This window comes from Ctenocephalides felis, unplaced genomic scaffold (genome assembly GCF_003426905.1).
Source record: "Ctenocephalides felis isolate EL2017-DRISC unplaced genomic scaffold, ASM342690v1 CF-g0.4_SCAFFOLD_03573, whole genome shotgun sequence".
NCBI lineage: Eukaryota > Metazoa > Arthropoda > Insecta > Siphonaptera > Pulicidae > Ctenocephalides > Ctenocephalides felis.
The window spans coordinates 22,424,093-22,446,075 of record NW_020539727.1 but is presented as its reverse complement, the minus strand read 5'-3'; the positions used below and the strand labels follow the sequence as shown (position 1 = coordinate 22,446,075).

The 21,983-nt window shown below is 25.6% G+C and overlaps 1 protein-coding gene across 1 annotated transcript; it reads right to left on the bottom strand.

Moving 5' to 3' along the window:
* Nucleotides 1-1,959: 1,959 nt before the first annotated feature.
* Nucleotides 1,960-21,551, bottom strand: LOC113389210 (acyl-CoA desaturase 1-like). The gene is made up of 8 exons (XM_026626270.1): nt 21,476-21,551; nt 16,904-17,098; nt 16,673-16,803; nt 8,378-8,583; nt 6,635-6,820; nt 6,085-6,191; nt 3,058-3,174; nt 1,960-2,120 (listed from the first exon to the last, which is right to left on the bottom strand). Exons 1-8 carry the CDS (start codon nt 21,483-21,485, stop codon nt 2,023-2,025), a joined length of 1,050 nt encoding a protein of 349 aa, XP_026482055.1. The 5' UTR covers nt 21,486-21,551; the 3' UTR covers nt 1,960-2,022.
* Nucleotides 21,552-21,983: the final 432 nt, after the last annotated feature.

Sequence of the window (21,983 nt, the reverse complement as noted above, 5' to 3'; positions counted from 1 at the left end):
AATTTTTCAAAATCTCCTAAAACAAAAAATTGTCATGAAAAATAGAGTTTCCAGTGCAAAATATTGTGCAGAATAAAAATAAAAACGTGCAAAAATAGAAAATATTTAAATAATTATTATTTATTAGCATTCACACACAATATTTCACAAAGTCCCAATTTTTTTTTTTCCTAATTTTTTTTGCTTTTCGTGCACAAATTTTCAAAATCTCCTAAAACAAAAAATTGTCATGAAAAATAGAGTTTCCAGTGCAAAATATTGTGCAGAATAAAAATAAAAACGTGCAAAAATAGAAAATATTTAAATAATTATTATTTATTAGCATTCACACACAATATTTCACAAAAGTCCCAATTTTTTTCTTGGACAAATTTTTTTCCTAATTTTTTTTGCTTTTCGTGCACAAATTTTTCAAAATCTCCTAAAACAAAAAATTGTCATGAAAAATAGAGTTTCCAGTGCAAAATATTGTGCAGAATAAAAATAAAAACGTGCAAAAATAGAAAATATTTAAATAATTATTTTTTATTACCATTCTCACACAATATTTCACAAAAGTCCCAATTTTTTTGGGTGCACAAATTTTTCAAAATCTCCTAAAAACAAAAAATTGTTATGAAAAATAGAGTTCCCAGTGCAAAATATTGTGCAGAATAAAAATAAAATCATGCAAAAATGTGAAAAAATAAAAAAATAGTGTTAATTAATTTAAATTATTATAAATTATATATTTATATAATTTTTTTCCAAAAATTTGGTAAAATTTTAATTCGAAACGGTGTTAAAAAACTGTTTTAAAAACTTGTGTTTAAATAAAATTATACGCAAGTTTTATATTTTAAAAGTATTATTTCCAAATTATTTTGGTTTATGTAAATAGTGTTGAATTATATTAAATAATATTTTTAGATTTTTTAAAATTTGTGAATATTATATTCAAAGTGGTGCAAATTTGTAAATATTAATTTGGTGCAAACTAAATATTTTTTGGTGTACTAAAATTGTTTTAAACTTTTATCTAATAAATTGTGTTAGTAAAATTAATTAAGTGTAAGTTTTATATTTAAAAAGTGTTTTTTTTTTAATTATTTTGGGCCCCAAAAAATGTTGTCAGACTTAGTTTTTTATTTAACAAAATTTTTGGTAAAATTTCATGCAATTTTGGCAAGAGTGTTTTTCAAAATATTTTAAAGTCTTTAAAAATATTTATTTAAACAAAGTCAATAGTGGATTAAAATATTTTATAACAAATATGTTTAACTAATTTGTTTATATATCATATCTAGCAAATATTTCATGCTTTTTACCAATAATATTATTGACCTCCAATTTTTTGCTCGGAATTTAACACATATCTAATATTTTATGCAAATTGTTTATAAAATGATATTTCTACTAATGTTTTCTGTCAAAATTTTAGTTTTTTTCAAGAAAAACCAAAATAAAATGCTAATTTTTATCTACATAATTACTATTTTTGTAACTCAATACCAATTGTAAATTCTTTTGTCAAAATCCAAAAAGATTTATCGAAATTCGACTAGCCTTTCAAGAAAAATGATATTATATATATATATATATATATATATATATATATATGTAATATTTTTGCAGCCTAATCGTCGAATTAAAAAAAGATTAAATAACAAAATTATTTATTCCATTAAACGTTTTGACACTTGATGTGTGTCATCATTTAGTAATCAAACCAGGAAAAACAACAGAAAAATTAATTATGATGTAAAATTGATTGGACACTAAATTTGTGTAAAATAATAAAATACTATTATATTAACAAACGAGTTTCATGTTATTAATAGCGGTGCATTATGGACACTGATCAAGGTTACAACGCAAGTGTAGTGAAGGAGTGGATATATATATATATATATATATATACATATTTTTTTTACTAAAGATTTTCATCCACTTCTGACTTTGTTTAAATAATTTGTTGTTAATTTGTTCTTAATTTATTTAAACTATTTTTGTTAATTTTTTTAGAAAAGAAATGAGTAAAAATTATGATGTATACTTGACGGCGTCCAAATAGTGTTCAGGATGAAATTTTTGTTGGGCCTTAGAACCGACTTCTTCCAAGCACTGCTCTATTGGTTTACCTAAAAAATAAATAGACATATAAAATCAAATGTAAATCATAAATCAATTTATCTCCGGAACATCTGTTTTAACATAATTCAAATTTTTGTAAATCAATACCAATTGTAAATTCTCTTGACAAAATCCAAAAAGTTTTATCGAAATTGGACTAACCGTTCAAGAGAAATTATATATATATATATTCAATCAAGTTTTATTCAAAACTTTTATATTGAAGAAAACAAAAAGTTTGAGATGAATCTGTAGTGAATTTTATCTAGTTTCTGCTAAGTTAATTAGAAAAGAGTGCACAATACAAAGTTTTCGAGATATTTGCAAAAATGTAAAAAAATGTACCAAATTTTGGTATAGTCACAGTCTAAACGCATTTTCAAATATTTCTGTGCGACATTTTCACTTATACTGAGCTTATCTCGGCAGCATTTTCAAATTTTTCAATAGTTTTTCTCACAAAATTGGAAAAGTGCTCCAATACATAAACAGTCTAAACGCACTTGGGTAAATATTTGTACCGGAGTGGCGCTTAGACTGTGCTTAGCCTGGGTGATTTTTTGAATTTTTGATCTAAAATTACAAAAATATTTTATGGAAAATAAAAAAGGATGTAATGATTTTTTAACCTAAAAAAATGTGGACGAAAAAATGCGGACATACAAAACACACACACACACACACACATCCATTAGTTTTCTGAGGTATGCCAAAATGTTCAGAAACCTTCAAAACGTCGAGAAATGCAAAAATTTTCGGGAAGTTATTTAGTAATTGTGTAAAAAGTACCAGTGAACTATTTTTCACAAAATTTTAGAAAAACCAATTCCAAAGACAAAAAAGAACATGGCATATCATTCTACAAAAACTTTTTGCTGTATAAATAAAAAAATTACTTATTATATTATTATTTATTATATTATATTTATTTTTTATTATATTTACCAGTATCTACAGAATTCGCCAAAGCCTTCTTCACAGAAGCAGAATCCATAGTTCGTAAATTCGTGGCCAATCCCAAAGCTGCAAAAACTCTGATGAAGGCGGTGGAGCAACCGGAGCCTGGAAGGTATGCAAAATATTATAAGCAACTTGCCAATAGGCATAATTGGTTAGGCATGTTGGGTGTCTGGGAAAAGAGCTTTGAGAGCAGATTCTAAATGTGTAAACAAATTTAATTTATGATATTGCTTTTGGAATTTATTTAAAAAAAACAACAGGTACCCGAAAAATTCATAGCAACTTGCCTATAGGCAAACCTATAGTACGTGTGACATGTCTATGGGTAGAGCTCAAACAGCAGCTTTTAAATGTGTAAACAAATTTAATTTTCAATATTGTACATTTAATTTAATTATAAAAAATGTGGTAGAGTATCAAAAAGTTGAACAGGTACTAGAAAAATTAATAGCAACTTGCCAATAGGCTAACTGATAATACATGTTGGGTGTCTATGGATAGAGCTCAATAAGCAGAATACGAATTTCTAAACCAATTTAATTTGCAATATTGCAGTTTGAATTTAATTTTAAAAAAATGTGGTGAAACATCTAAAAGTTGAACAAGTTCCAAGAAGATTAATAGCAACTTGCCACTAGGCAAATTGGTAAGGCATGTGTGGTGTCTATTGATAGAGCTCAAAAAGCAGAATACAAATTTCTGAACAAATTTAATTTGCAATATTGTATTTTTAATTTAATTTTAAAAAAATGTGGTAGAGCATTAAAATGTTGAACAAGTACCAGAAAAATTAATAGCAACTTGCCAATAGGCAATTCAATAAGTGCATGTGACATGTCTATGGATAGAACTCAAAAAGCAGAATGCGAATTTCTAAACCAATTTAATTTACAATATTGCAGTTTAAATTTATTTAAAAAAATGTGGTGGAACATCTAAAAGTTGAACAAGTTCCAGAAAAATTAATAGCAACTTGCCAATTGGCAAACTGATAGTACATGTGACGTATCAATGGATAGAGCTCAAAAAGCAGAATATAAATTTCTAAACCAATTTAATTTGCAATATTGCAGTTTGAATTTAATTTTTAAAAAATGTGGTGGAACATCTAAAAGTTGAACAAGTACTATAAAAATTAATAGCAACTTGCCAATAGGCAAACTGATAAGAGCATGCAAGGTGTCTATGGATAGAGCTCAAAAAGCAGAATACGACTTTATAAACCAATTTAATTTGCAATATTGCAGTTTTAGTTAAATTTAAAAAAATGTGGTGATGCATCAAAAAAGTTGAACAAGTACCAGAAAAGTTAATAGCAACTTGCCAATAGGGAAACTGATATTACATGTGGGGTGTCTATGGATAGAGCTTAATGAGCAGATTCCAAATGTGTAAACCAATTTAATTTGCAATATTGCAGTTTGAATTTAATTTAAAAAAAATGTGGTAAGCATCAAAAAGTTGAACAAGTGCCAGAAAGATTATTAGCAACTTGCCAATAGGCAAATCGATAAGTGAATGTGACGTGTCTATGGATAGAGCTCAAAAAGCAGATTATAAATATGTAAACAAACTTAATTTATAATTGTGCAGTTTTGATTTTATTTAAAAAAAAGTGGTGAAGCATCTATAAGTTGAATAAGTTCCAAGAAGATTAATAGCAACTTGCCAATAGGCAAACCGATAGTACATGTGACGTGTCTATTGATAGAGCTTAATGAGCAGATTCTAAATGTGTAAACGAACGTAAATTATAATATTGCAGTTTGAATTTAATTTAAAAAAAGGTGGTGCAGCATCAAAAATTTGAACAAATACCAAGAAAACTATTAGCAACTTGCCAATAGGCAATTTGATAAGTGCATGTGACATGTCTATGGATAGAGCTCAAAAACCAGATTCCAAATGTGTAAACCAATTTAATTTGCAATATTGCAGTTTAAATTTATTTAAAAAAAATGTGGTGGAACATCTAAAAGTTGTACAAGTACCAGAAAAATTATTACCAACTTGCCAATAGGCAATTCAATAAGAGCAAGTGACATGTCTATGGATAGAGCTCAAAAAGCAGAACATGAATTTATAAACCAATTTAATTTGCAATATTGTAGTTCAGATTTATTTAAAAAAAATATGGTAGAGCATCATAATGTTGAACAAGTACCCGGAAAATTAATAGCAACTTGCCAATAGGCAAACTGTTTGTACATGTAGGGTGTCTATTGATAGAGCTCAAAAAGCAGATTCCAAATGTGTAAACCAATTTAATTTGCAATATTGCAGTTGGAATTTATTTGAAAAAAATGTGGTGAAACATCTAAAAGTTGAACATCTAAAAGTACCAGAAAAATTAATAGCAACTTGCCAATAGGCTAACTGATAGTGCATGTGGGGTATCTATTGATAGAGCTCGGAGAGCAGATTACAAATCTGTAAACAAATTTAGTTTGCAATATTGCAGTTTTAGTTAAATTTAAAAAAATGTAGTAGAGCATCAAAAAGTTGAACAAGTACCCGGAAAATTATTAGCAACTTGCCAATAGGCTTTTCAATAAGTGCATGTGATATGTCTATGGATAGAGCTCAAAAAGCAGAATACGAATTTCTAAATCAATTTAATTTGCAATATTGCAGTTTGAATATATTTTAAAAAAATGTGGTAGAGCATCAAAAAGTTGAACGAGTACCAGAAAAATTAATAGTAACTTGCCAATAGGCAAATTGATAAGTACATGTGGGGTGTCTATTGATAGTGCTCAAAAAGTAGATCACGAATTTAGTATTAAATTTGATTTATATTGTTATATAAGAGATTCAGAAGACAAAAACCAATATTCAAAATAAAACTACTTTTTTTTTGGTAAAAATAAGTGTTGGGTCACTTTTTAAGATATCATATTAGTTGCATTGAATTAGAACTTCATCCTGCTGATGCATTAGAGTATTTTTAACACTTTTGGCTTAATTTTTTACTTATTTTTATCAAAATATTGATTTATTTTAAATTTTTACCATAAGTTCCATATTCTCCAGATTGATAATCCCATGGTAGCATATAGTGGTAACTTGGCCAGTAGGATTTTGTGATGAAGAAAATCATGTTGCTGTCTGAAGGATACCTAAAAATATAAAACAAATTAATAAAAATCAAAATATTGATAAGAAAATTATTAATAAAACACGTTAACACCACAGAATATATTATTAGTGTGTAAGTAAGATGGCAAGTTTCTGGTGATATTTTTCCAAACTTTGGCTTGTAACTTCTGAAGTAATAAAGATAAATTAAAGTTGTCTTTGGGTAAATCATAGCTAATAGTATAAGCTATATATGTGCTATACAACATGTCTTTCTATAACCACTTTTTGGTACAAAAAAAACCTTAACAAATCTTTAACACTTTAGTCCAACCTGCGGCCACCACTTTTCTAATATCTTCCACAACAAGTTAAAATATTAAAATTTTTATACAGAAAAAAATAGTTTAAGTACTATTGAGTACTATTTAATATTATTTATCACTATTTAATACTATTTTATCAATTTTTCCTATTTTTTTACCTTTCTCCTCGTTTAATTCCCCAAACATGCCTTGCAGAATTTATCAACCAGGATGCATGAAGGGCCAAAAGGTATCTTGTGCATCCAATTATGAAGAAACTGTTGACAAAATTTTCGCCCCAGTATTCCATCGGAGCATTGATTGGCAGCAAAAGTGTTAGGATTATGTACATTGGCCAGTAGAACCTGCAGGAAAAAAATTAGGACGATAAGTCAACCCTTTGGTAAAGGTGAGTAGTAGATTGTTGGTTGGATTTGATTTGTTGTATGGGTTGTAATTTTTTATGGGTTTGTGTGAAGTGGATGCTGTGTATGGGTGATTTGTAGTATATTGAATTGTGTATAAAGTTGTCTAAGGTTGTATGGACCTACATCAACTTGATATACTTTAAAAACGTATTTGAAATTTGGCAGTGAAGTTGAGAGCCCTAAACTGGTTTGTGAATTTATTTACCAAAATTCTTATAACTTCTAAACTATTTGTCCAACCTAAAAAAAATCTTTAGCAAATTTATACAAAATTGCATGATCAACCACATTGTCTAACATCAAAATATCCTACAACAATTCCTTATAAAAAATTGGCTCAATTAGTCAACCCTTTGGTTAAGGTGGGTAGTGGATTGTTGGTTGAATTGTTTTGTTGTATGGCTTGTAAATTTTGATGGGTTTGTGTTAAGTGGATGGTGTGTATGGGTGATTTGTAATAAATTGAATTGTGTATAAAGTTGTTTAAGGTTGTCAGGACCTACAGCAACTCTGTATACTTCAAAAACGCATTCGAAATTCGGCAGTAAAGTTGAGAGCCTTAAACTGGTTTGTCCATTCATTTACCAAAATTCTTGTAACTTCAAAACTATTTGTCCAACCTAAAAGAAATCTTCAACAAATTTATACAAAATTGCATGACCTATAACATTGTCTAACACCAAAATACCCTACAACAACTTCTTATAAAAAATTGGCCCGATTAGTCAACCCTTTGGTTAAGGTGGGTAGTTGATTGTTGGTTGAATTTTGTTCGTTTTGGTGATGATAACTTTTGATGGGTTTGTGTGAAGGGGATGGTATGTATAAGTGATTTGTGAGAAATTGAATTGTGTATAAAGTTGTCTAAGGTTGTATGGACCTACAGCAACTCGGTATACTTAAAAAACGCATTTGAAATTAGACAGTGAAAGTGAGTACCTGAAACTGGTTTGTGCATTCATTTACCATGTCTCTTGTAACTTCAAAACTATTTGTCCAAACTAAAAGAAATCTCTAGCAAATTTATACAAAATTGCATGACCTGTGACATTGTCTAACATCAAAATACCCTACAATAACTCCTTATAAAAAATTGGCTTGATTAGTCAACCCTTTGGTAAAGGTGGGTAGTGGATTGTTGGTTGAATTGCTTTTGTTTTGTTAATGGTAACTTTTGATGGGTTTGTGTGAAGTGGATGGTATGTATGGGTGATTTGTAGTAAATTGAATTGTGTATAAAGTTGTCTAAGGTTGTAAAGACCTACAGCAACTTGGTATACTTCAAAACTGCATTTGAAATGCGGCAGTAAAGTTGAGTACCTGAAACTGGTTTGTGCCTTCATTTACCAAAATCCGTATAACTTCTAAACTATTCATCCAAACTATAAGCAATCTTTAGCAAATTTATACAAAATTTCACGATCTCCAACATTGTCCTACACCAAAATACCCTACAACAACCCCTTATACCCATAAATCCATTCCCCAACTTACGATTTCTGGAACATGACCACCTTGTCCTTCTCCAAATCGCTCATGTCCTGCTGCTCCAGCAGCCTTTCCTGCTCCGGGCTGTAGCCCTGGAGCTGGTGGACGATTTGGGACTTAAAAAGGTCCTTGTTGCTGTAAAAAGGGTCCTTGTCGGTGTCTAAAGTTGCATGATGTAGCCTGTGGGAACGAACCCAACTGTAGATACTTCCCTGGAAGGAAAGAGGATAAGGGTTAGATTTATGGCATACGTGTGCCACTTAATATTAATAAATTATATTTAGAAATGAAACCGTAAATAAATGTTGTAGACTCGATGATAATGTGAGTTTATTGATAACTCAATTTACAACGAAACTGATATGATATAAATTTTGATATCAATTTATTAGCCCGAAAATTGATCGCTGACTAAAACCGAGAAAACAATTTTACGATCGTGAAAACAATAATCTAGCTAAAGCTTGCTAGATGCGACATTCGCATCAGCGTAGCTCCAAGTGTGCTGTGTAGTTTAGTCATCAAATTGGCGTCAATCAACTGACATCTGTCAAGAACATTTTCATTCCGCCACAGATTTTTAGGGTTTGTGGTTGTAAGTTAAAAAATAGTTCTTGGAGGTGGTTGGTGTGTATAAAAAATATGTCGGGGATGATTTTGGGTAAAAGATTGTTATATATGACAAAAGTGTAGGAGCACGTTTAGTATTTTTAAATAATTTTTAAAGTTCGAAGTTTGTAGGTGCTAAAGTTGTAGTAGATAGATACTTCACTGGAAGAAAAGAGGATAGAGGTTAGTTTTTTGTGTTTTTGGCTGTAAGTTGTTAAATAATTGTTGGAGGTAGTTGTTGTGTATGAAAAAGTTGTTGGGGATGATTTTGGGTAAAATATTGTCATATATGAGAATAGTGTAGGAGTGCGTTTAGTATTTTTAAATAATTTTCAAAGTTCAAAGTTTGGAGGTGCTAAAGTTGTAGTAGATATATACTTCCCTGAAAGGAAAGATGATAGAGGTTAGATTTTTAGTGTTTTTTGGCTGTAAGTTGGAAAATAGTTGTTGGAGGTGGTTGGTGTGTATGGAGGATTTGTTGGCGATGATTTTAGGTAAAAGATTGTTATATATAACAATAGTCTAGGAGTGCGTTTTGTATTTTTAAATGATTTTCAAAGTTTGTAGTTTGAAGGTGCAAGGGTTATTGTGTTTTTGTTTGTTGTTTTGAGAATGACTTGTAAACTATTGCTTAGATTTGCAAACTATATTAGAAAGAATTATTGGTAAAAGAATTACCTATTAGTTCGTCATATGTGATAGTTTTGTAAAATCACTTTTTATATTTTTAACATATTTTCAAAATTTGGTTAAGGTAAAGGACAAGAGTGCAAATTTCGTGTAGAGTCTACGTACGAATTGTACATTTTGGTTCGTAATGTCTAAAAAAATCACTATATTTAAAATCTATTTATACACAATCTTTATAAAATTATCTTTTATCTGTTAGTTACTTTTATTTATAGTTTTGTCGCAAATCGAATCTTTAAAACCAATAAATGCATAAGTTTACTTGTTTTACGTAAATTAAACAGGTTTTGTGTGAATGCATATGCATATTTTTGATCATAACTTTTAAAGTAAGAATTGCATTTAAAAATAGTCTTCTAGAAGTCATTTTGCATAAAAATATTTATAAACTGTACATATATATTGATGTTATGAAAGTGCAAAATATGTATATAAATTGCTTGTAAACTTTGACAATGTCTTATCGAAAGTAAGGTACTAATTTGGGTTATAACTTTTAACCTAATTTATATATTTAAAATCTATTTATATAAAAATTGTCTTTATGAAATTGTTAACTATTACTCCATATACAACTAGTTAATATAGTTTATAGTTTTGGCACAAAAAACGAAGAATACAAATATATATATATATATATATATATATATATATTTATATATATATATATACAATAAGTCTTATAATTAATAATTTAATTTTATGGTCTTAAAATATGTGTGAAGTTTTATAGTTGGAACTATTTTTAAATTATGTAAATGTCTAAATATTACATTAAAAAATTTATACTAAAATGTCTTCAATAATAAAAAAAATATTTAAATAAACTTTTTAAGAGTTCATAAGTATAAGACATTTTTTAAGCTCCACCTTCAATAGATTTTAATAATTTAGACTTACGTTTGAAAGTTATTTAAAAATATAAAATGTACCCCTACAAAAATGTTATGTATAACAAACTAATAGATAATTGATTTCTTAATAATTCCTTCTAATACAATTTTTAAATCAAACTGTTATTTAACAAGTTATTCTCAAAAATATAAAAAAAGCATTACAAATTAGGCACGTACTTGAACTCTACGTTAACAAAATTTTGAAAATTATTTAAAAATATAAAACGTACTCTTACAAAAATATCATATATAACAAAAGTATAGATAATTTTATCATAAACAAATCTTTTGAAGACAGTTTTTAAATCCAACGCTTATTTTGCAAGTAATACTAAAAAAAAACTAAGACATCTATAATTTATATAACAGTTCTCATACAAAATCGTTCGATTTACACTCTAACAATAAGAAAATATTAAGAAACACTTTTCAAGTGTTTGAATAAGTGTAGAAAGTGCTTAAGGCTTGGCCTATATTATATTTATAAATATACATACATACATATATATATTATATATATATATATATATATATATACATATAATATTTATACTTTAAACACGTCGAAGAATTTTCTTACATAACCGAGTGTTAATTGACAATTACTTTATTATATGCAAAAGAAGGTTTTTTCTAAAAAGATCTATTCAAGTGTCAACTTTCTCACTTTTTTGCATCAACTGCACTCATCGAATGCTTCTACTAACCTTTTATGAAGTGCATTTTGCAATATTGCAAAAGATACAGTTGTTAAAAATTATTTTATGACCGTAAATAAAGTAATTTAATGAGCAAACATTAATTTGTTTTGAAAATTGATAGAAAAAGTAACTAGGTGTAATTTATATTATATATATAATTTATATTATTTATATATATATTGATTATTTTTAAAGTTATAGTCAAAACTATCACATTTGTATCCTGCAGTAATGCTCTTTTTATATTAAGCCATTTGTGGTGTATTTAGATTTTTGAAAATAACTTGTAAAATATTAGTTTGATTAAAAAATTGTGTTAGAAAGTATTATTAATAATTCAATTATCTATTAGTTTGTTATATAAAATATTTTTGTAGGAGTACGTTTTATATTTTTAAATAATTTTCAAAATTACGTGCATAATTTGTAAGTGCCTAATTTGTAGTGCATTTTTTATATCCTTTAGAATTTTATAAATGTTATTATTATTAACTAAATTATATATTTAAAAGAGTATAAAAGTAAAAGTATTTCTTGGAATATTTTTGGGTAAACACATTCGGTTTATTTATTTTGTCTATTTGTGGTTTAAATAAAGGTTTTCCCATTTATATGAAATTTTTTGTAGAAATATATTTACCAATCTATATATTTAAAAAAAATATTTATTCAATTACGTACAAAGTATTTTTCAGAAAATCACAATCAAACGTTCAAAGTTTAGTCTAATAAATATTAATATATTATAATTATTGAATAGTTTCGTTCGAGAATATTATTTCCGATTGATTTTTCATACAATAGCAAATGTAAATGAATTTACATTGAATTCGTTGAACTTTGAACTTTTCTTTTCCAAACTAACAGTTTGCTTTGTAATTAAATATTGCATTGTAATTAGAAATTTACTTTATTTAGTACAACCTTTAAGGTAAAATTGGATCTGAAAAATAAACTATGTTTTGTTTTAAAATTATTGAAACCATTTGCTGACATTGAAAATAAAATGTAATTGTTGAAAATAATTGCTAAAGTTATTGCAAAAAACAAATGGATTTGAATAATTATTTAGATAATATAAGGAAAAACCTTGGGTGTTATCAAAAACAAATATTAGGTTTGAACAAAAATAAAATAAATTAAATAAAAGCTAAAATTGTATAGATATTTCTATGTAGGATTTGTGCTAACAAATACTAACTTTTTATACTAATAATTGTTTAAATTAATTTGTTACTATTTTATATTTTAATAGACATATTTAGGTATAACATACCAAAATTATAGTTCAAAAAAATTAATACTTTGTTTATGGTAAATTTTTAAAAACTGACTTGATGTTCTTACACCAAATTTTGTTTGTGGTACGGACTTTGTTCAAGTAATAACTGATTTTTTTTTATTAAAAATTGTTTAATTGAATTATTTTTATGCCAAATTATTTTAGGCATATTTAGGTTTAACATACCAAAATTTTAAGAATTTAGAGCGAGTAGTTTATTTATACTGAATTTTCAAAGTTGACATTCTTTTTCTAATTTCAGAACTAGATCATTCTTGAGAACTTTACGCAACTAGTTACTGATTTTATATACTAATAATTATTTTTACTAAATTTTTACAATTTTATATTTTAATAGACATATTTAGGTATAACATACCAAAATTATAGTTTAAAAAAACTAGCACTTTGTCTAGAATTAATTTTTTTAAAGTAAACTTTATGATTTTATACTAAATAAGTTTTGCTTCTAGTACGTACTTTGTTCAAGTGATTACTGAATTTTTTGATTAAAATTTTTTTTAACTAAATTATTTTTATGCCAAATTATTTTAGGCATATTTAAATATAACATATCAAATTTTGAACAATTTAGAGCAAGTAGTTTATTTATACTGAATTTTCAAAGTTGACATTTAATCAACTAGATTTTTGTTGGGTATTTTGCGCTTCAAATATCGATTTTGTACTAATAATTAATAAAATTAAACTTTTAATATTTTTCCGTATAACAGACATGTGTATTAGTAACATACTAAAATTATGATAATTTAGAAGTAATAATATATTTTTGCCGAATTTTGAAAATTGACATTATTTTTCTAAATTTAGAACTAGATCTTTCTTGGGTACTTTGCGCCAAGAGTTACTGATTTTATATACTAATAATTATTTATACTAAATTTTTACGATTTTTCTGTATAACAGACATGTATATTAATAACATACTGAAATTATAATAATTTATAATTAATATTATATTTTTGCCGAATTTTCAAAGTTGACTTTTTTTCTAATTTCAGAACTAGATCTTTCTTGGGTACTTTGTGCATTAGTTCCTGATTATATATACTAATAATTATTTTTACTATTTTTCTGTATAACAGACATGTATATTAGTAACATACTGAAATTATAGTAATTCCGAACTAATATTAAATTTTGCCAAATTTTGCAATTTCAGCTTAATTTATTAAATTTAGTACTAGATCTTTCTTGGGTACTTTGCGCAATTAGTTACTGATTTTATATACTAATAATTATTTTTATTAAATTTTTACTATTTTTCTGTATAACAGACATGTATATTAGTAACATACTAAAATTAAAATAATTTAGAATTAATATTAAATTTTGCCGAATTTTGCAATTTCAACTTAATAAATTAAATTTAGTACTAGATTTTCTTGGGTACTTTGCGCAATTAGTTACTGATTTTATATACTAATAATTATTTTCACCAAATTTTTAATATTTTTCTTTATAACAGAAATGTATATTAGTAACATACCGAAATAATAATAATTTAGAATTAATAATACATTTTTGCCGAATTTTTAAAGTTGACTTCATTTTTATAATTTCAGAACTAGATCTTTCTTGGGTATTTTGCGCTTCAAATATCAATCTCATATACTAATAATTGGAAAAATTAAATTTTTAATATTTTTACGTATAACAGATATGTAGGTATATTAGTAACATACTGAAATTATAATAATTTAGAATTAATAATATATTTTTGCCGAATTTTGAAAGTTTTTTTATTTAATTTTTCAAAATTTAGTACTAGCTTGGGTACTTTGTACTGATTTTATATACTAATAATTATTTTTACGAAATTTTTACTATTTTTCTGTATAATAGACGTACTTGTTATTGACATACTAAATTTAGAATAATTTATAACTAATGGTTTATTTAATATAAATTTTTAAAAAATTAGTTCATTCTAAATATTGTGGAAATTTGTCTTTAGTAGTCTCGAAAAATTGCTAAAATTTCATAAAATATTAACTTGATCATTTTGCTGTCTATGAGAAATTTATAGTTGATTAAATTTTCAACAAAAAAAAAATAAAATTTTTTTGTACGACTAATAATTTTAGAGTTATAACAACTCTAAAATAGCATATTAAGAAAAGTCTCGCAAAATTACCAACATCTCATAAAATATTAAACTTATTACATAACTATTTTCGGCACTTTTATAGCTTAATAAATTTACTATAAAAAATTATTAAAGAAATTTTTCCAAGCGACTAATAATTTTAGAGTTATTTAAACCAAAAAAAAGCATATTAAATTTCTCATTTTAAATGCAAGTTTGATGGAGTTTGATTTAACAGCAACGTTTCGCAAAATTTGTAATATCTTATAAAATATTAAACTTAATACGTAACTATCTTTGGCACTTTTATAGCTTAAGAAATTTACAATAAAAAATTATTAAAGAAATTTTTTGGTACGACTAATAATTTTAGAGTTATATCAACTAAAATAGCATATTAAAATTTGTTTATATTAAATGCAAGCAATGGAGTTTTATGTAACATGTAACGTCTGGCAAAATTAGTAATATCTTATAAAATATTAAATATATTACATAACTATCTTCGGCACTTTTATAGATTATTAAATTTACAATAAATAATTATTAATAAAAATTTCTGTACGACTAACCATTTTAGAGTTATAACAACTCAAATAAAATAGCACTTTAAAAATTTCTCATTTTAAATGCAAGCAATGGAGTTTGATGTAACAGGAACGTCTCGCAAAATTAGTAATATCTCAAAAAATATTAAACGTATTACATAACTTTCTTTGGTACTTTTATAGCTTAATGAATTTAGAATAAAAAATTATTTAAAAAAAAATCCGTACGACTAATAATTTTAGAGTTATAACTACTCAAAAATAGCATATTAAAATTTGATCATATTAAATGCAAGTTTGATGGAGTTTGATGTAACAGCAACGTCTTCGCAAAATTAGTAATATCTCATAAAATATTAAACTTATTACATAACTATCTTCGGCACTTCTATAGCTTAATAAATTTACTTTAAAAAATTATTTATAAAAAATTTCAGTACGACTAATAATTTTAGAGTTCAACTAATCAACTCAAAAATAGCATATTAAAATTTGTTCATATTAAATGCAAGTTTGATGGAGTTTGATGTAACAGCAAGGTCCTTACAAAATTAGTAATATCTCATAAAATATTAAACTTATTACGTAACTATCTTTGGCACTTTTATAGCTTAATAAATTTACAATAAAAAATTATTAATAAAAATTTTCCGTACGACTAATAACTTTAGAGTTATAACAACTCAAAAATTGCATATTAAAATTTGTTCATATTAAATGCAAGTTTGTTGGAGTTTGATGTAACACTAACGTCTTGCAAAATTAGTAATATCTCATAAAATAATAATCTTATTACATAACTATCTTCAGCACTTTTATAGCTAAATAAATTTACAATAAAAAATTATTAAAGAAATTTTTCCGTACGACTAATAATTTTAGAGTTATAACAACTCAAAAATAGCATATTAAAATTTGTTCATATTAAATGCAAGCAATCGATGTAACGTTTTGCCAAATTACTAATATCTCATAAAATATTAAATCTATTACATAACTATCTTTGGCACTTCTATAGCTTAATAAATTTACTTTAAAAAATTATTTATAAAAAATTTCAGTACGACGAATAATTTTAGAGTTATATTAACCCAAAAAAAAGCATATTAAAATTTGTTCATTTTAAATGCAAGTTTGATGGAGTTTGATGTAACATCAACGTCCTGCAAAATTAGTAATATCTTATAAAATATTAAACTTATTACATAACTTTCTTTGGTACTTTTAAAGCTTAATAAATTTACCATAAAAAATTGTTTATAAAAATTTCCGTACGACTAACCATTTTAGAGTTACATCAAATCAAAAATAACTATGCAATCCGAGACAATTCATACGAGTTTTATGAGTTTACTTCAACTTTGCACCAGATTTTTTTTATCAGAGTCTTTTACCAACTTACCAATAGGCACAAATAAATTCTCAATAACTAATTTAAATATTTTTGAAAATATTTTGTACTTACAGTTCCCGCCAAAGTCTGACAAAGCATCAAAAAAATTCTAAGACTTTTATTTGCAGTATAAGATTTATGTGTCCAAAGTCTATGGGCACCACAAGTCGATCCCAAAACGCCTAAACTTAATAAAAGTAAACCTAAAAATATTAAAATATTATAAATAAATAATAATAACAAATATTAAAATTATTAAAAATATTTTTTCCATATTTTTTTCATATTTCTATTACTATTTACCGAATAAATTCGTCAAAAGTTTTGCCTTAAAAATCGCAGCCACTCCGTAAATTCCCAAAACGTGAATGTATAAGAAAAAAAGCACTGCTGGCCAACTCGTGGTTCTTTTTGAGTCTTCAGGATTTTGTTTGATAGTCGGTTCCGCAGTTTGGCCTTCACTGGCACTCGCCGTCTTAGACGAGGCGTCGGTTTTGTCTGAAAGAAGAAAAAAATGTCAGATTTTGATTGGATTTTAAAGTATACCGAGTTGCTGTAGAGTATTATAATGTTAGACAATATTAAAGATGATTTAATTTTAAACAAATTTGTCGAATAAAGTGTTTAAATCTGATGAACTATTCAAAAGTTATGAAGAATATACCAAAGCAGTTATACGAGTTAGGAGAGACTGGAAATTGTTGTATTGGATTGGATTTTTAGGTATACCGAGTTGCTGTAGAGTGTTATGATGTTAGACAATATTATTTAATATTTAATTTTAAACAAATTTTCCGAATATTGTGTTTAAATCAGATGAACCGTTCGAAAGTTATGCAGAATATAACAAAGCAGTTGCACAAGAGAAGGAAAACTGGAAATTGTTGTATTGGATGGGATTTTAAAGTATACCGAGTTGCTGTAGGGTATTACAATGTTAAACAATATTATTTAATATTCAGTTTTAAACAAATTGTCTAATATTGTATTTGTAACAGATGAACTATTCAAAAGTTATTTAATATAAAACAAAACAGTTGCCCGAGTTAAGAAAAAATGTGAATTGTTGTTTTGGATGGGATTTTAAAGTACACCGAGTTGCTGTAGAGTATTGTAATGTTAGACAATATTATTTAATATTCAATTTTAAACAAATTTGTCTAATATTATATTAGCATCAAATAAACTATTCAAAAGTTATTGAATATATAACAAAACAGTTGCACGAGTTAAGAAAAAATGTGAATTGTTATATTGGATGGGATTTTTAGGTATACCGAGTTGCTGTGGAGTGTTATAATGTTAGACAATATCATATAATATTTAATTTTAAATAAATTTGTCTAATAATATATTTGCATCAGATGAACTAATCAAAAGTTATCTAGGATATAAGTAAACCATTGCACGAGTTATTTGATGTAAAGAAAAATTGAATTGTTGTATTGGATGGGATTTTTAGGTATACCGAGTTGCTGCAGGGTTTTATAATGTTAGACAATATTATGTAATACTCAATTTGAACAAATTTGTCTAATAATATATTGGCATCAGATCAACTGTTCAAAAGTTGTTGATTATATAACGAAACAGTTGCACAAGGTAAGAAAAACTTTGTATTTCTGTATTGGATGAGATTTTTTGGTATACCGAGTTGCTGTAGAGTATTATAATGTTAGACAATATTATATAATATTTAATTTTAAATAAATATATCTAATATTGTATTTGTATCAGATGAACTATTCAGAAGTTATATAAAATATAACAAAACAGTTGCACGAGTAGTAATAAATTAAATAAGAACTCTAAAAACAAGTGTAAAATTGCAATAAATTTTTAGTAAAAATAAAAACAGAAATTATTCTAGAAAATATTTATGCAATTTATTTATTACTGCCAAAAGGCAAAAACAATTAGAAATCAAATTTCTTTTCGAATTAACTAATGATTAAATCATTAACTAATAGTTGTCTAATTGACAAATTAACCAATTTTATGTAAACATCATTAGTATAACCCTTTTTCTATTAAAAATCCATTAGCAATTGCATAATTAAATATATATATATATATATATATATATATAATTCAATAAATTATTCACAAAACCGTTTATTATTCTTATATAAAAACTTGTGGTTAAAGGAATATATTTAATGTTTCATTATTTGTCACCAATGGGTAATTTTTGTAATAACTTTTAAATTATACAATTTTTTAAAAAACATATTCTACGAATTTATATTTTAATAAACACCTCATAAGACGTGATATATTTTTTTTCTGTACGAATAATAGTTTTAGAGATATTCTGGTTCAAAAAGTACAAACAAATTTCAATAACAAATTTGAAAAATAGTAATGAAAAACTAAAATTATTGGCATAGAATTTTGAAAATATTTTGTAAAGTAATAGATTTAACAATAAACATTCTTCACAACAAATAAAGCTTGATAAATCCTCAATAAAAAGTGATATTCAGATTTTTTGTACGTATAATAGTTTTAGATATATTGTTAATCAAACACTACATATGAATTTTTTTGGTACTAAAAGCAATAAGTTAAAAGATAACTATAGCTAATACTTGAAATGTTTTAAATAATTTGCAAACAAATAGATTTACTGATAAACAATATTCGGCACTTTATACCTGAATAAATTCGTAATAAAATCCTAATACATTATTTTTATATACAAGCTATGATTCAAAAGATATTTACATTTGAAACTTAGTATTACGTAATTTGTCGCCGGTGGATAATTTTTACAGTAACTACTAAACTGTGGGATTTATTAAATAAATGTATAAATATTTTACATAATTTTAGTCGAATAAATACTTAATAAAACGTGGTATTTTATTTTATTGTACGACTAATAATTTTAGAGATATTCTGGTCCAAAAAGTACAAACGCATTTCTTAATAGAAATAAATATAAACAAACTAAGGTGATTGTCTCGATTTTTTTAATAATTTGTAAACTAATAAATTTATCCATAAACTTTATTCAGCAAATTTGTAGCTTAATAAATGCTTAATAAAACCATTGTACAAACTTTTCCGATACGATCAATATTTTGAGAAATATTTTAATCGAAAACTTTAAACGCTCTGCATAGTTAGTATAGAAACCCAAATTTTTAGCCATAAATTTTAACATTATTTTGCAAACTAATAGATTTTCAATAAACTATATTTAGAACAAAAATAGCCTAATAAATACTGAGTAAAATTTACTACTAATTTTTTTATACGACTAATAGTTTTAGAGATATTCAAATCCATAATATCCAAATTTTCAAAATAAAACTTAAATTATTGACTGAGAATTTCCAAAATATTTGGCAAACTAATAAACTTATTAAGAAACTATATTCACAACAAATTTAGCTTAACACATTCCTAATAAAACCATAATACGAACTTTTTCAATACGATCAATATTTTGAGAAATATTTTAATCGAAAACATTAAACGCTCTGCATAGTTAGTATAGAAACCAAAATTTTTGGCCATAAATTTTAACATTATTTTGCAAACTAATAGATTTTTTAATAAACTATATTCAGAACAAAAATAGCTTAATAAATACTGAATGAATGTACTACTAAATTTTTCTATAAGACTAATAGTTTTAGAGATATTCAAATACAAAACGACTAATATCAAAATTATTAAAATGAAACCTAAAATTGTTAGCCGAGAATTCTAAAAATATTTTGCAAATTAATAAATTTATTAACAAACTTTATTCAGCAAATTGTAGCTTAATAAACGCTTAATAAAACGTAGTACAAGATTTTTTTGTACGACTGTTAGTTTTGAAGATATTTCAATTCAAAAATTAGTACTGCAAAAAATTTGGTACAAAAAATATACGAAACAAATTTCCAAATAACTCGAAAACCATTAATTTAATTTAAAAAAAAAATTAAACATCAAATAGCTTAATAAATACTTAATAAAACCTTAATACACAACTTTTTTGTAGGATTAATTATTTTGAAGATAGACTAATAGTTTTAGAGATATTCAAATCCAAAACCACTAATATCAAAATTGTTAAATAAAACCTAAAGCTGTTAGCCAAAAATTTTAAAAATATTTTGTGAACTAATAAATTTATTGACAAACTTTATTCAGCAAATTTGTAGCTTAGTAAACACTTAATAAAACGTAGTACAAGATTTTTTAGTACAACTGATAGTTTTAAAGATATTTCAATTAAAAATTAGTACCACAAAAAAAATTGTAATAAAATATATACGAAACAAATTTCCTAATAACTCGAAAACCATAAATTTAATTATAAAAAACTATTAAACATCAAATAAATTAATAAAACCTTAATAAACGACTTTTTTGTAGGATTAAAAATTTTGAAGGTATTTTGAACCAAAACGTAGGAACACAAACCAAAAAACCATGTGCTTTAGTGCAAAATTTAAAATAACTCAAAAACTATTAATTCAAACCCAAAACTATATTAAACATTTTTATAGCTAACAAAATTCTTAACAAATTTCTCATATATAATATTTCCACAAGCACAACAGTTTTGGAGTTATTTTCAATCAAACCTTAAGCAAAATTTTACCAAGTTTGTATACAAATTCGTTATGGTGTTAATAATGTGCAAAATTTAAAATAACTTAAAAACTATCAATTTAACTCCAAAACTATATTAAACATTTTCATAGATAAAAAAATCTTTAACAAATTTCTCATATATAATATTTCAATAGGCACAATAGTTTTTGAGTTATTTCCAATCGAACCATAAGCAAATTTTCAACAAGTTTGTATACACATTTAGCAATATTTTTTACTAAATACAGGTAAGTTTTTAATATTTATTATTCTTACCTGAAGCCATGTCCAAAGAACAATTTACACTTTAAATAAATACCAAAATATTTATTCAAACATCAGACACAAAAACGAAAACCGAAATGAATCGTTCGTCGTCTTCAAAACACAATTTATATTAGCCCCACCACACCACACCAAACCTTATGCAGAACCCACAAAACGAGTCTATGGGTTCCCATACATTTTGTATGGAAATCAAGGGCTTCAACGGCTTGGTCGCGGCATCGGGGTAATAGAATTTTGTAAAAAAAATTGCGACGATTTTTGTTCCCGACGAAATTAAACTAAGTACGCCAAAGTAGTAATAAAGGTCTAATTAATAATTAAAAAATATAATTTCATATAGTTTCGGAGCAAAAAATGCCTTAAAATTAATTTTTAAATAGGTATGATTTATTTCCTCCGCACCAACCGAATGAGTGTATGTATTTGTATAGACGTCGGAGTAAATCAGGTGCCTCAAACGTTTGGTCAAGGCAGCGGTGCACAACATTTTTCAAAA

Coding starts and splice junctions, on each gene's coding strand:
- LOC113389210 (XM_026626270.1), bottom strand. Junction 16,804..16,903: donor ACTTTTGACGAATTTATTCG/GTAAATAGTAAT, acceptor TAATATTTTTAG/GTTTACTTTTATTAAGTTTA. Junction 2,121..3,057: donor GGCGAATTCTGTAGATACTG/GTAAATATAATA, acceptor TTTATTTTTTAG/GTAAACCAATAGAGCAGTGC.